Consider the following 16,613-nt stretch of genomic DNA (forward strand, 5'->3'; position numbering starts at 1 on the left):
TTGAGGTCAGGGCTTTGTGATGGCCACTCCAATAACTTGACTTTGTTGTCCTTAAGACATTTTGCCACAACTTTGGAAGTATGCTTGGGGTCATTGTCCATTTGGAAGACCCATTTGCGACCAAGCTTTAACCTGATGTCTTGAGATGTTGCTTCAATATATTCACATAATTGTCCTCCCTCATGATGTAATCTATTTTGTGAAGTGAACCAGTCCCTCCTGCAGCAAAGCACCCCCACAACATGATGCTGCCACCCCCGTGCTTCACGGTTGGGATGGTGTTCTTCAGCTTGCAAGCATCCCCCTTTTTCCTCCCAACATAACAATGGTCATTATGTCCAAACAGGTATATTTTTGTTTCATCAGACCAGAGGACATTTCTCCAAAAAGTACAATCTTTGTCCCCACGTGCAGTTGCAAACCGTAGTCTGGCTTTTTTTATGGCGGTTTTGGAGCAGTGGCTTCTTCCTTGCTGAGCGGCCTTTCAGGTTATGTCAATATAGGAATCATATCCTATAACATACGTTGGCTACTTTTGTAGCTATTTCCTCCAGCATCTTCACAAGGTCCTTTGCTGTTGTTTTGGGCTTGATTTGTACTTGTCGCACCAAAGTACATTAATCTCTAGGAGACAGAATGCTTCTCCTTCCTGAGCGGTATGAAGGCTACATGGTCCCATGGTGTTTATACTTGCGTACTATTGTTTGTACAGATGAACGTGGACCTTCAGGAAATTGTCCCAAGGATGAACCAGACTTGTGGGGGTCTACAATTTCTTTCTGAGATCTTGGCTGATTTCTTTTGATTTTCCCATGATGTCAAGCAAAGAGGCACTGAGTTTGAAGGTAGGCCTTGGAATACATCCACAGGACCACCTCCAATTGACTCAAATGTTCACCTCCAATTGACTCAACAATAGATGCAGTCATCAGGCAGCATGCCTGTAAAGACAAAATAGGTTTCCGTGAGGGAATGTTGAGCTAACAGGCTCAGAGTCACAGAGGAGTGTCTGTCTTGTCTATCTCCGCCGATGCTGTTTGTTTGATGATGTGTGTCTGATGGCTAATGCTGGGAGTCTGATAAAGTCTGCGTGATGCATTCTATATCTCTGCTGGAAGAGCTATGTGATGGCTTCAGAGTCTATTTCACAAATGACCTCTCTGAGCAAACAATAAAATGAGTTCACCTGAACCCCAGTCAGTGCCTTGTTCAGTTGTGCCAATAACCTGCAGCTCTCATATCAGCCATCCCATCAACAGAGCAAACACAGTTTGTGGCTGGGCCTCACCTCATCTGGTACAGCTTGTTGGAGCCAAACCACATCATAGAGAGAGACAATAGAGATGACATGACATGGTTGGTGGCACCTTAATTGGCTGAGAACAGGTTCGTAGCAATGGCTGGAGCGGAATAGCTGGAATGATATCAAATACATCAAACTCATGGTTTCCATGGGTTTGATGCCATTCCATTTACTCCATTCCAGACATTATTATGAGTCGTTTTCCCCTCAGCTGCTTCCACTGCCAGTCTGCACAGAGCTATATCAACCCAGAGCATATCGGACTGCTCTCTCTCTACCATATCACCGGATTTCTGCCGCTCTGGATCATTACACCGGATCATTATTCCGGATCATCGCAGCTAGCTAGCTGCAAACAAGTGGCTACTGTTAGCTAACGCCTCTGTCCCAAAGCTAGCACTAGCTAGCCTTGAGCTAGGCCCATATACCAGCTAATTCTAGGGCTACAATACCTCCTTTGCCAATTGGTCTGGACCATTTATTGTCGACACAGAGCACCGCCGATCCATCATGACTGGACTGCCGACGTGATCGCCCGATGTGGTCTCAACTGGCTATTCTGTTACGATATCGCCGCAGAACCATCTATTAGCCCCGGCCCGCTAACTTTTCTGAACGCTGTGTCCCCTGCTCGCCTAGTGTAGTAGTGACAACCGAACGGCACCCTGACTCACCTATTGCTGCTCTTTTGACCCTATGATCACTCGGCTACACAGCTGATGCCCCCTGGACTGTTTCAATAACACGGTACCTCATTTTGTTTACCTGTCGGCCCCAGCCTCGTACTCAGGTCCTGTATGTATCTAACTGACCTGCTCTGCCCTTTCATCGCCATTTACCCGTTGTTGTCTTAGCTCTCCTGATCAACACCTGTGATTGCTTTATGCCTCTCTCTAATGTCAATATGCCTTGTCTACTGCTGTCTTGGCTAGTTTTAATTGTTTTATTTCAATGTAGAGCCCTCAGTCCCACTCAAAATGCCTTAGATAGCTCTTTCGTCCCACCCCAGACACATGCGGAGGAGAACTCACCTAGGTTAACTGATGTCTCCAGAGACGAAACCTCTCTCATCGTTACGCAACGCATAGGTTTACCTCCACTGTACTCACATCTTACCATACTTGTGCCTTGAATCTATTCTTCCGCGCCCAAAAATCTGGTCCTTTATTCTCTGTCCCCAACGCACTAGAAGACCAGTTCTTATATCCTTTAGCCATACCCTTATCCTACTCCTCCTCTATTCCTCTGGTGATGTAGAGGTTAACCCAGGCCCTGTAGCCCGCAGTTCCACTCCTATTCCCCAGGCACTATCATTTGTTGACTTCTGTAACCGTAAAAGCCTTGGTTTCATGCATGTTAATATCAGAAGCCTCCTCCCTAAGTTTTTTTTTTCTCTGCTTTAGCACACTCTGCCAACCCCAATGACCTAGCTGTGTCTGAATCCTTGCTTAGGAAGGCCACCAAAAATTCTGAAATTTCCATCCCCAACTACAACATTTTCCTCCAAAATAGAACTGCCAAAGGGGGTGGAGTTGCAATCTACTGCAGAGACAGCCTGCAGAGTTCTGTCATGCTATCCAGGTCTGTGCCTAAACAGTTCGAGCTTCTACTTTTAAAAATCCACCTTTCCAGAAATAAGTATATCACTGTAGCCACTACAGACCTCCCTCAGCCTCCAGCTGTGCCCTGGACACCATATGTGAATGAATTGCCCCCCATTTATCTTCAGAGTTTGTACTGTTAGGGGACATAAACTGGGATATGCTTAACACACCGGCCATCCTACAATCTAAGCTAGATGCCCTCAATCTCACCCAAATTATCATGGAACCTACCAGGTACAACTCCAAATCCGTAAACACGGGAACCCTCAAAGTTATCATCCTGACCAACCTGCCCTCTAAATACACCTCTGCTGTCTTCAACCAGGATCTCAGTGATCACTGCTTCATTGCCTGCGTCTGTAATGGGTCCGCGGTCAAACGACCACCCTTCATCACTGTCAAAAGCTCCCTAAAACACTTCAGCAAGCAGGCCTTTCTAAATTACCTGGCCCGGGTATCCTGGAAGGATATTGACCTCATTCCGTCAGTAGAGGATGCCTAGTTATTCTTTAAAAGTGCTTTCCTAGGGCCTCCCGGGTGGCGCAGTGGTTAAGGGTGCTGTACTGCAGCGCCAGCTGTGCCACCAGAGACTCTGGGTTTGCGCCCAGGCTCTGTCGTAACCGGCCGTGACTGGTAGGTCCGTGGGGCGATGCACAATTGGCCTAGCATCGTCTGGTTTAGGGAGGCTTTGTCCATTAGGGATACCCTTGTCTCATCGAGCACCAGCGACTTCTGTGGCGGGCTGGGCGCAGTGCACGCTAATCAAGGTTGCCAGGTGCACAGTGTTTCCTCCGACACATTGGTGCGGCTGGCTTCCGGGTTGGATGCATGCCCCATTAAAAAAAAATGTAGAATAAGCAGGTTCACTCCAGACCTGAGTGCCAGCACAAAAACATCCTGTCGCATTCTGCATTTGCTTCGAATTGCCCCTGCGATATGCAACTTTTCAGGGAAGTTAGGAACAATTAGGAAAGCAAAGGCTATCTTTTTCAAACAGAAATTTGCATCGTGTAGCACAAACTCCAAAAAGTTCTGGGACACTGTAAAGTCCATGGAGAATAAGAGCACCAGCTGCCCACTGCGCCGAGGCAGTGGGCAGCTGTCACCACCGATAAATCCACGATAATTGAGAATTTCAATGAGCATTTTTCTACGGCTGGCCATACTTTCCACCTGGCTACCCCTACCTCGGTCAACAGCTCTGCACCCCCCACAGCAACCTCCCCAAGCCTCCCCCATTTCTCCTTCACCCAAATCCAGATAGCTGATGTTCTGAAAGAGCTGCAAAATCTGGACACCTATAAATCAGCCGGGCTAGATAATCTGGACCCTCTCTTTCTAAAATTATCCTCCGCAATTGTTGCAACCCCTATTACTAGCTTGTTCAACCTCTCTTTCGTATCATCTGAGATCCCTAAAGATTGGAAAGCTGCTGTGGTCATCCCCCTCTTCAAAGGGGGAGACACCCTAGACCCAAACTGTTTCAGACCTATATCTATCCTACCCTGCCTTGCTAAGGTCTTCGAAAGCCAAGTTAACAAACAGATCATCGGCCATTTTGAATCCCACTGTACCTTCTCCGCTATGCAATCTGGTTTCCGAGCTGGTCATGGGTGCACCTCAGCCACGCTCAAGGTCCTAAACGATATCATAACGCCATCGATAAAATACAATACTGTGCAGCTGTATTCATCGACCTGGCCAAGGCTTTCGACTCTGTCAATCACTGCATTCTTATTGACAGCCTTGGTTTCTCAAATGACTGCTTCACCTGGTTCACCAACTACTTCTCAGACAGAGTTCCGTGTGTCTAATTGGAGGGCCTGTTGTCCAGACCTCTGGCAGTCTCTATGGGGGTGCCACAGGGTTCAATTCTCGGGCCGACTCTTTTCTCTGTATACATCAATGATGTTGCTCTTGCTGCTGGTGATTCTCTGATACACCTCTACGCAGAAGACACCATTTTGTATACTTCTGGCCCTTCTTTGGACACTGTGTTAACAAACCTCCAGACAAGCTTCAATGCCATAGAACTCTCCTTCCATGGCCTCCAACTGCTCTTAAATGCAAGTAAAACTAAATGCATGCTCTTCAACCGATCGCTGCCTGCACCTGCCCGCCCGTCTAGCATCACTACTCTGGACGGTTCTGATTTAGAATATGTGGACAACTACAAATCCCTAGGTGTCTGGTTAGACTGTAAACTCTCCTTCCAGACTCACATCAAGCATCTCTAATCCAAAGTTAAATCTAGAATCGGCATCCTATTTCGCAACAAAGCATTGTTCACTCATGCTGCCAAACATACCTTCGTAAAACTGACTATCCTACCGATCCTTGACTTCAGCGATGTCATTTACAAAATAGCCTCCAACACTCTACTCAGTAAATTTGATGCAGTCTATCACAGTGTCATCCGTTTTGTCACCAAAGCACCATATACAACCCACCACTGCGACCTGTATGCTCTCGTTGGAACCTCACTTCATATTCGTAGCCAAACCCACTGGCTCCAGGTCATCTATAAGTCTTATCTAGGTAAAGCCCAGCCTTATCTCAGGTCATCATAGCAGCACCTATCCATAGCATGCGCTCCAGCAGGTATATTTCACTGGCCACCCCCAAAGCCAATTCCTCATTTGGTTGCCTTTCCTTCCAATTCTCTGCTGCCAATGATTGGAACAAACTGCAAAAATCACTGAAGCTGTAGACTCATATCTCCCTCACTAACTTTAAGCATCAGCTGTCAGAGCAGCTTACAGATCATAGCCCATCTGTAAATAGCCCACCCAACTACCTCATCCCCCTATTTTTTTTCTTTGCACCCCAGTATCTCTACTTGCACATTCATCTTCTGCACATCTATCACTCCAGTGTTTTAGGTTGGTCAGGGCGTGAGTTGGGGTGGGTAGTCCATGTTCTTTTTTCTATGTGTTTGGCCTAGTATGGTTCTCAATCAGAGGCAGGTGTCGTTCGTTGTCTCTGATTGAGAATCATACTTAGGTAGCCTGTTTCCCCCATTTTAGTTGTGGGTGATTATTTTCTGTTTAGGTTGTTTCCCTGACAGAACTGTGCGCTTTCGTTTTCGCCGTTTCTCCGTTTTCTCATTTTGTTTTAGTGTTTTTTGTGAACATTAAATATGAACAACGTTACACTATGGCCTATTTATTGCCTTACCTCCCTAATCTTACTACATTTGCACACACTGTATGTATACTTTTCTATTGTGTTATTGACTGTACGTTTGTTTATCCCATGTGTAACTCTGTGGTGTTGTTTGTGTCACACTGCTTTGCTTTATCTTGGCCAGGCTGCAGTTGTAAATGAGAACTTGTTCTCAACTGGCCTACCTGGTTAAATAAAGGTGGGAAAAAAACAACTGCTGTCAGCTAATGAGACTCACATAGTAATCTGTGAGTGACATGTTTTCCAGTTACCCCATGTCACCCTGTAGCTGAGAAGATAAGTGAGAAGTGTTTCTATACTGGCTGTGTACCAGGTAGAGCGCCCTCTAAACAGAGAAAAAAATGGACTAGCTTACATACTGTATACCCACCAAAGCAATCAATACCTGTAAATGCATTCATCTCAACCCCATTGCCATATGGCTATTCTATATGTGTCTTTGGGGGACAGGTTTAACTGACGACAACACTAGCTTGAGTGATAGTTGTTGTGAATGTGAGTAGTGCTGTGTGTGTGTGTGTGTGTGTGTGTGTGTGTGTGTGTGTGTGTGTGTGTGTGTGTGTGTGTGTGTGTGTGTGTGTGTGTGTGTGTGTGATTTTATAGCCTGTCAGAGCAGCACATCAGCAGTGGTAATGGGCGGTCCCTGTGGAGGGCAGACTGGCAGGCAGGTAATGATCAAAGAGTCTGTTTCCTGTGCCTCATGTTGGGGTGCATCTGTCCCCCTGTGCCTTCACTTTTTAATGGGCTCAGTCTGACTGCACCTAGCGCTAACTCATCACACACGTACACACACAAACACACATACACACACACACACACACATACAAACACACATAAACTTACCCACATGCCAGACATGCACCCACACAATAAATCACTGAACTCTTCCCGCCTGTACACTCTCTCACTCCATCTCAACCTCTCCATGTCATCTGAACCACATCGTACACCATAAAATATCAATCTGGTGGGGGAGTGAACAGTTATAGTCAGTCCCATGCATCTCTTTCTATGTCTCTCTCTATGTGTCGCTTTCTCTCCCTCCCTGCCAGTCTGTGAGCATGCAGCCTATCTCTCTAACTCGAAAGCCAAGCCACTCAGTGTTCTCTCTCCCTCAATCATGTGTCTGCTGTTTTCCAATGGATATCCATATGGAAGAGCACCTGCTTTGCTCAGCTTAGCATATTTAAAATAAAATAAAATGCATTTAACCTTTATTTAACTAGGCAAGTCAGTTAAGAACAAATTCTTATTTACAATGACAACCTAGGAACATAAAATATGGAGAAGATTTTAACTGCGGGACTGTAGTTTGTGCGTAGTACATGCATGTGTCTCTCTCTGAGCAAGTCCCCATGTGCACCATGTGTAAACCGCTGATTGGCAGACTTGTCGTGAGCTGGATGTGCTCACCATCAGGGGCAAATTAACAAGCAATTAACCAGCGTTCAGGTAATTACCCAGCCAATCAAATGAAACCAACTCAATGCAGGTAGTAGTGGGAGCATGATGAGCAGATTGAATCATTCATTGGCAACGCTACCTTTATGCACACTCAGATGGCATCGTTGCAATCTACTTTTTAGCTCAGGCAGAAATCCTAAAAAAGTAATTTAATTCTATGTCTCATTTATTTTAAATCACACCATGTTCATAGTTGGATTATTTTTTATCTTTATCTCAAACCATTAGTATGCTCTTACAGCAGTTGGTGTTACTTAAGATACATTTCCTAACTGAACTAGAGGGTTCAACTCCAGGTTAGAGCATAATATTGTGTCTATTGAAAGTTAATGCATTACAATAATACCAATATTCACTTTTTATTTACCTAGGCAAGTCAGTTAAAAACAAATTCTTATTTTCAATGACGGCCTAGTGGGTTAGCTGCCTGTCCAGGGTCAGAACGACATATTTGTACCTTGTCAGCTCAGGGGTTTGAACTTGCAACCTTCCGGTTGTTAGTCCAACACTCTAACCACTAGGCTACTCTGCCAGCCCAGATGTCAACTGACATCAATCACCCTCTTTGGTAAGCCATATTTTATACTAACCAATATTTAGCTTTCACTTTCAGAGTAGGTTTGTCTAATAGTGAAATCGAAGCTGACCTGTTCTGCAGAGCGCAGGCTTTGATTTGATTTGCTTTGGCAGCTGATTCAGCAGAAAACCCCAGAAAGGGAATTTCATAAATGGGAGGGGTTAGCGTATAGCTGCTGTCAACATAAGATGATTGATAGTTATTTGTTTTGCCCTTTTAATACAACATAAACTATTCAACCATTCATCAAAGGAGGAATTTCCAGGGTGTCTCTACAAAGCTCACTAAAAATAATACATTTTCTTGATGCCACGAGCCAGCTAAGCGCTAATATGAAATATTCATGTGGGTCCAGAGTAAATCATATGGCCATTGGCACACAGTTAGAGACCACTCTGCGTGGAGGGGAGGAAATGTCAGGCTGTGAAGTCCTATATTAGCCTGCCATTGTGAATTTACTATAGTTGCCATTTGGCTCAGTCACTTCAAATAGATCTTTGTTTCAATCAATACACTCTGTAAAACACTGGTGCACATTGCAGTATCTGCATAATCCTAGAGTTAGTCCCTACTAGCAGTCTTTCCCATACATATACTGTACATGCCACATGATGTTAAGATTTTTTTATTCTACGTTGGAGTGCTGTCAGTCACAATTGTCTTCCTCTTTTCACTGCTGACACTATGCGTCTGCTGCCACATGCTATCGCTTTTGTGTTAGATTGCAATGTGCCTATGGTATGAACGTGTAGGTGTTTGACCTGATATGTACCATTACGTGAACCGGTTATTTTATTCACTGTAGTGTATTTGCATTGGTCATTGGGTTTACGACACAAGACATACGTTTTTATCTGTATGCCTAGCTATTCAGGTGTAGGATCTTAATTAAATCACCCTTTTGCAGGAGAACTTCCCTGCAATGACAGACATGTAAAAGGTGTAGTGTATTTGAGATTTAAAAAGGTTTCTGAAGTTTGTAATTTCCAATGAAATTTCAGTCTTGATTTTTTACCTCAAGAAAAATGTATCAACCCCTACAAAAAATGTAGTATAATCCACATAATACTTCACATTTCCTGTTGCTGCAGGATTATTTTCCTGATGTAACAAACTGTCTCAAATTTAGATCCTATATACATACATTGTATAATATGTTATACTGTTATAATGTGTTATCAGTAGTTACAGCAACACCAGACAGGAAACCTGAGTATTGCATCAGCTGATATTGCACCAATTAGATTCACTCTACCTTAATATTGCGGTGTATTTCAGTCAACCAGGTGTTGCACCTTCATTCCCTGATGGCTGCCACATGCACGCTATGCGCGGGTGTTCTTGGTGACATGTTATTGCTGTAGCATGCATTACATGCCATGTATGACTGTGTTCTGCGTCCCCGCCACCCACCCCAGCCTCCACACTTTGGAGTGTGATTTTGCTTCGGTCAGGGGGATTGGTATAACATACCTTGCTCACTGTCTGTTACTATAGTTATCTTATCATTATGCATGCTCTGGCAGTGAGCTATCCCAAAGGAGCAGAGCCTGACGCCAAGAGTATCGTATTGCATGTATTGTAATCTTTTCTAATAAATGGTTAAACAAATATGTGGCTTTTCCTGTCGGTACCACTGTAAAAGGACAGTGTGCAGAATAGATCCATTTACTCAAATAGAGAGGGCAAATTCAACGGTGTACATTGTGAATCATTTGGAGCCGGGCAGGGAGACAGCCTTGCATTGGCAGCCATTTATAATCGTATTCATTTTCACACCACCACACACACATATTTCCCTCCAATCTCTGACTAATGGAGCTGGGGTTGGAGATGGTTCCATCAAGGTACACGGCCTCAGTTTACCTCCTTCATGCACACACACACACACACACACACACACACACACCTGATTGATAGCTGTGATTTGACTGTGAAAAAGGCATAGGAAATTGAAAAATGGAGGAAGAAGATTGGAAACAGTGTGCTCATTATAAACTCGCAGAAGAAACAAAAGGCCTTCTCTCCTCTTTTTTTATTTTCTTTAGCTCCACACACATTGACAGCAGGTGTGTGTGACAGGTGTCTGATTGAGGCACACAAAATAAATGACACCTGCAAACAAATGGATGTATTTAGCGGTCCTGGATGCAGTTAGAGCTGTGGGCTGATGGATGTGATTATGAGAGTATGAGCACCGGGGCCAGGCACAGACAGAATGGGCACAGGTGCAACACAGAGAGAGAGGGAGAGGGAGAGAGGGGGGGGAGCAGCAGACATGTTATTGTGGGGATAAATAATCATCCATACATAGAATTAATGATATGTCATAACCAAGGTCACCAGAAATGCCCACCGATGGAGATTGTATTTAATGTACTGTATCTGTCTCTTTGTAATACAGATCCTCAATTTCATAGCATGCTCAGTGGTTAAGCTCACAACAGCTAACTGGATTTGTCTTTATGTCATAACAAGGGAATTTTTAGATAACAGTTAGATAGCACATTTTGTCACGTTGTTTCAAAACTCAAATCTCACGGCTCATAGTCATACTCCATCACAATGCACATTTGTTGAGTTATCAAATAGTAATACCCTGTGTGATGGCTTTGTGTTTTCCATAATTGAGGCGAGGGAGTGTCTTGCCTGAGGTCCCAGTGGTTTAATATTCTGTGAGAGATTCCAGACAGTGAGTGGTGGTGTAGCAGCTGCCTCCTGACCCATCTCCAGCCCCTCTTACCCCCTCTGACCCCTGTCTCCTTGCTGGACAGGCTGTGGAGATGACAGGCCTGTCAGAGGCTTCTACTGATGTCCTAATTACCCCCCGACACACAATCACAAACACATGCATGTACACAAATGAACCCACGCAAGCATATGCATGCGTACATGTACATACACACACATGCATACACACAGAGACACATGCACGCAAGCACACACACACACACATACACACACATCCCAATCTGTCCCGTCAGGCATCAGCACAGCGCTTGTATGCCCCTTGCATGGCACCACATTAGATAAAGGGGAACAATGTCCCCATAACGAAAAGAAAATAACATTTCAAAATGTATGTAAAACATCACAGCTATATTGAAAAAGATATGGCACATGGAAACCAAACAAGGGTGTTCTGCGGTGATAGGTGGGATGGGCTGAGAGTGGCTGAGGGGTGGGATTAAAGAGCTGAGGTCTATGGTGATAGGTGGGATGGGCTGAGAGTGGCTGAGGGGTGGGATTAAAGAGCTGAGGTCTATGGTGATAGGTGGGATGGACTGAGAATGACTGAGGGGTGGGATTAAAGAGCTGAGGTCTATGGTGATAGGTGGGATGGGCTGAGAGTGGCTGAGGGGTGGGATTAAAGAACTGAGGTCTATGGTGATAGGTGGGATGGGCTGAGAATGACTGAGGGGTGGGATTAAAGAGTTTATGTTCAGTAATGTATTATTGTTACTGTATGTTATTGCTGTATATAAAAGTACCATGTATGTCAAATGTATGTATATGTAGCAGAAAAGCTGTAAAAACTAAAAAAAGATATGTGTCCTCCCCGAAGATAAAAATAAAATAAAAATAGAAAAGAGGCAGTTATTACACCCGTATAAGACTCTTTCTAAGCTTTGATTTAAAAAAAAAGCTGCATGTGAGTACAATGCAATCAGAGGCGAGCATTGAGTCAGAGCTTTGTGTGCTCTCCAGCGGCATTAACACTAACGCTCCTGCTGCCTCGCCTCCACCTGAGACCGGGTTGAAAAGAAGCAGGGCTCTGTGTGATCGCTCCCTCTGGAGCCAGATGGAAGACAGGGCTTTAGCTGAACAGACATGGTGAATAAGATGTGGTGTGTCTCACAGCCGGGGGGTTAAGCATTCACTATGATCTGTTTCTCTATAAAGCCATGTGGTGTGTGGATGCATACATTGCGTATTGTAACGGCAGCCTTGAAGTCAGTGCTTACCCAACCATTCGCGCCAACCATTCGTGCTAGCATAACACAATGCAGAATCATGCTTATACTGATATTGGTTGATTTTCCAAGACCGTTGAACCATTTAAAATCTATTTTGGATGACTGTGGGAGGCTGAGGTGTCACTGTAGTTGGATAATGGCTTCGGTTCCTTCTCCTTGTTGGATTGTTTTCTTGGGGGGAAAATGGTGTTCTGTGGTCTGTTTGTTGCTTTGTTGGTTTCTACGTTCATTTTTTATTAATAAAGGAGCCCCGTATTCTGTACAGATATACAGTACAGGCCTGTACAACATGCAGAGAAAGCTTTGTATGTGTGACTTGTTTTAGAGTGAGAGATGGCAGTTGGCGGGGCTGCTAGGCATCCAGTCGGAGGCATGTATCTCTAACACAACCACAACCTGAGACAGGCAATGGCAGAGTTCTCTTTCAGCTTCTATATTTTCTGTTATTTCTGCTCTCAGAATGAAAACATTACTTTTGTGTTACAGAGAGGACTTGAAGTTCTGATTGAAGAGCTTATTAACACGTATTGCTTTCAGACAAACATGATACAATATTCAGATCCTCACATACTTTAGCTTCCTTACCAACTAGCCCTTGAATACCAGAAACTCACACTGTGAACTCACCATGGGAGAATACTGTTCAATCCCTCTGAATTGTTAGTTAGTTATCTGTGAATTGTTAGTTAGTTATCTCTAACGTGCCAGGCTTCAACTGTGTGTGTGTGCACACATCTGCTGGCACGTGCACGTGTGTGTGTGTGTGTGCGCACGTGTGTGTGTGCGCACGTGTGTGTGTGTGTGTGTGTGTGTGTGTGTGTGTGCGTGTGTGTGTGTGTATGTACGTGCAAACATGTGTGTGAGTGTGTGTGTGCATGCATACGTGTGTGTGTGTGTGTGTGTGCTTATGTGCTTGTGCTCAGGGGTTTGCTAAAGGCCCATATTAATATTCAGAGCATGAAATCAGGCATATCCAGTGAGAGGTTGTCACGGCTGAGCTCCAGTGTATTTTTGTATGTTCCATGAATAAGGTGCAGTTAAACCTCCTCTGGCCATCGGGAAACTGTTTATGTGGGGATACATACATAATCCCCTTTGACTGCAGTATGACGGAACAGCCTGTAGATGTGTTCCTGGTAAGCCCACTTGATTAACATGTTACTGTCTGCCATGGAGACGAATTAGCCTGAGCATTCCCTGTGGTGCTATAGGTAAGTGTTTTCACAGATATTCCACAGGCAACCAGATACCTGCATTAAGCCATATCTGACAAAACGGTGGGAGTACAGAGCAGCTCTCTCTGTTGAGCTGTAGCTGCTCTTGACACCTCCCTCTAAAGCGCTCTGCTGCAGGCAACTATACAGATAGCTGGGGTGTCACATTTTGTCCAGTGTTTGCACAGTGGACTACACTGAGTGTACAAAACATTAAGAACATCTTCCTCATATTGAGTTGCACACCCCCCTTTTGCCCTCAGAACAGCCTCAATTCATCAGGGCATGGACTCTATAAGGTGTCGAAAGTGTTCCACAGGGATGCTGGCTCAATGCTTCCCGCAGTTGTATCAAGTTGGCTGTATGTCCTTTGGATGGTGGACCATTCTTGATACACACTGGAAACTGCAGCGTTGTAGTTCTTGACACAAACCGGTGCGCCTGGTACCTGCTACCATAACCTGTTCAAAAGCACCTAAATATTTTGTCTTGCCCATTCACCCTCTGAATGGCACACATACACAATCCATGTCTCAATTGTCTCAAGGTTTAAAAAATATTTTTAACCTGTCTCCTCCCCTTCATCTACACTGATTGCAGTGGATTTAATAAATTACATCAATAAGGGATCATAGATTTCACCTGGATTTACCTGGTCAGTCTATGTCATGGAAAGAGCAGGTGTCCATAATGTTTTGTACACTCAGTGTATATTATGGTATTTGACTTGAGTCTGAGACAAAGATTAAATGAACTCAGCAGGAGTGTGAGTGATTGCTACAGTAATGACTTTCAAATCCCAGGTTTAATGTACAGTATTTCAATTGTTTCCAGCTGTTTATTTGTAGAACGTCCACCCCTAGAAGTAAACACAGGAGCGTGTGAGCATTTGTTGTGGTTAGACACTGGCTAGGACACCAATCCTAGAGGTCACAGAAGGTATCTGGACAGTGTTCAGACTTCTGAGAAAAGGTCTTAAACCATTAAACCATCTAATGGCTTGCTGTTTGGAAAATGATGACCACAGCAGCCAATCTGTGTTCCTTGGGTCAACTCAGCAGGTACAGGCTTTCCATCAAATTTATTTTAAGAAAAAGGTCTGCATCCCTCCACCCAACCTTTTAATTAAATGAAAGCACAGTGGGACACACACGCACACACACACACACACACACACACACTAGAGGAGAGGAGACTGCCTGGGCCGCACAGCACCCCAGCATCCTCCTCCTGCTGTCACCACACATGCGGTGTGAACACACACACTGATAACATGTGATAAGCTACTGATCATGGCTGGAAATAAGAAGGAAAAATGTTTCCTCAACGGAGGCCCATACATTTAATGACACCATGCCAGCATAGAGAGGGTATGTTACCTTTCCCCAACTGCTATTACCCAGCAGCCTGGAAAGGGAGGTTGCTCTCCTCCACACTCACAGAGAGAGACCGTCTGCAGAAATATCAGTCTGGCTCACAGAGTGTACTGCAGCTCTGTGGATTCACCCAGATGACAGTCCGCTGTACACTGCTAGTATTGTCTAAAAGCATGAACATATTATCTAATGATCAGATAGCTTGTAGATTCTACTATCTGTCAGGTAATACACTACAAAGAACACCCGTTGACTGTCATTCTTATTCATACACTGGTATATCAGACATTTGCAGATTCTGTCGAAGTACAATAAAATACAGAAGTCTAAGGAATATGGGTTAGGAGAGTAGGAGAGCAGACCCAGACAAGGACAGGCTTTATTTGGAGGACGGTGGGCCTGTCTGGCCTCATCCTCTATGATTGACAGATTGCGGTGGAGGCCGCCACTTGCAGGGAATAGCATCACACGCATTTCCCCTGAAATCTGTCTATCAGTGCTGTCTAAGCAGAGCGACAGCCATGACATCTAATCACAGCCTGGCTGGCACCTCATAACTCCTGCCTAATGTGCTCCAGGTACAGGGGAGTACAGGGGAGGGTAGGGGGGTAGCAGGGGCGCACTGGGGACAAGAGACAAGACCAGCGGCTATTTATAATAGTCCTATCTGTGGCTGTACACTTTTCCCTATTAATACAGTTCTGAACTAGGCTGAGAAAACTGATATATATTACATCCTCACTCCTCATACTGTAACAGAAATACAGACTTTCTATATGATTTATAATCTGAGATGTACCTATATTATTATGTGCTGGTTTGTGATTTGTCTCCTGTGAGGATTCATACAAGGCTGAGAAAGCATAACAAGGACATGCCTTCCATTCAGGTTAGGTCAAAGATGATAACTCAGGCAAGAAGACTAGTGTGTGCCTGCTTGCTCTTCACGAGGTGGTCCAATTAGATGTTAGCCTGCGTAATAGGCTTACCACTTAGAGCGGTGCTGTGAGTCCAGGATGCCCAGGGTGGTGCCGTAGGGAAAATGCCAGTCTCCCATGACCAGCTGGTGTGAGATGCCAGTCTCGGGCGACTGGCCACTGTTCCAAGCGGGCAAATTCTGGTGTGCCCCAGGGCTCTCAGGGGACCTTCACTCGGCAGAGGCTGCTCCAGCCCTGGGCTGGCAGGAATCTCAAACAGAGAGAGGCTGGGAAAAACAAAGTCCACAGATAGCTAACTATCTACCCCCGAGCTGCTCCATATTAATAGCCCCCAAATTGACTGAAACTTTACAGTGGTTCTAAAAAATACGGGGTTGTAAAGCTATACACTCTCAAATACTCAATCACTTTCAGGAAAGTATATTGGAATCTTCGGTATTGGAATTTTCGGTCGACACACTTTTGGGATTTATGCCAGCCTCTAAAATATAAGTGAGGAAGCACTTATGACTCATCCAAAATGAGACAAGTTTTGACAGAGTTACCTTCTGTGTGAATTATAAATGAATATGGGCCTCTGCTTACAATGTGTCCGTCTTATCGTGAATATGGGCCTCTGCTTACAATGTGTCCGTCTTATCGTGAATATGAGCCTCTGCTTACAATTGTTCTGTCTTCCTTCTTTCCTTCTCTACTGCTGCAACAGGAGCCGCTGAGACCTTGTCAGGTACTTTTGATTTTCCTTTAATGTTCGTCTGACAATGTCTGATGCCATTTGCTCACCCTGCTCTTTATTGATTTGTGTAAAGCATCGAGTTTTGTGTTCATGTGCTGTGCAATGTCTACAATCATATGTCAATCTACTGCCAATTTGATTGTATTTGTATAGCACAGCTACAGTCGTGTGAACAGAAACCGTTTCAAATAAGACTATGTCAGATGGTGGCAGAGTACATTCTACATTCCCTGTTGTT

General features: G+C 44.6%; 1 protein-coding gene across 2 annotated transcripts in view; it reads left to right on the top strand.

Moving 5' to 3' along the window:
• Positions 1 to 16,613, top strand: part of cadm1b (cell adhesion molecule 1b) — a 178,117-nt gene that overhangs the window by 106,380 nt on the left and 55,124 nt on the right. The window contains exon 2 of one of the 2 annotated variants that reach the window (XM_021588089.3): positions 16,346 to 16,366. The exons of the other annotated variant lie outside the window; for it this stretch is intronic. Coding sequence (XP_021443764.1) covers positions 16,346 to 16,366 — 21 coding nt within the window. The remainder of the gene's footprint in view (positions 1 to 16,345; positions 16,367 to 16,613) is intronic. 2 annotated transcript variants of the gene reach the window in all.

Source organism: Oncorhynchus mykiss, chromosome 27, assembly GCF_057628025.1.
Source record: "Oncorhynchus mykiss isolate SJ-2025 chromosome 27, ASM5762802v1, whole genome shotgun sequence".
Lineage (NCBI taxonomy): Eukaryota > Metazoa > Chordata > Actinopteri > Salmoniformes > Salmonidae > Oncorhynchus > Oncorhynchus mykiss.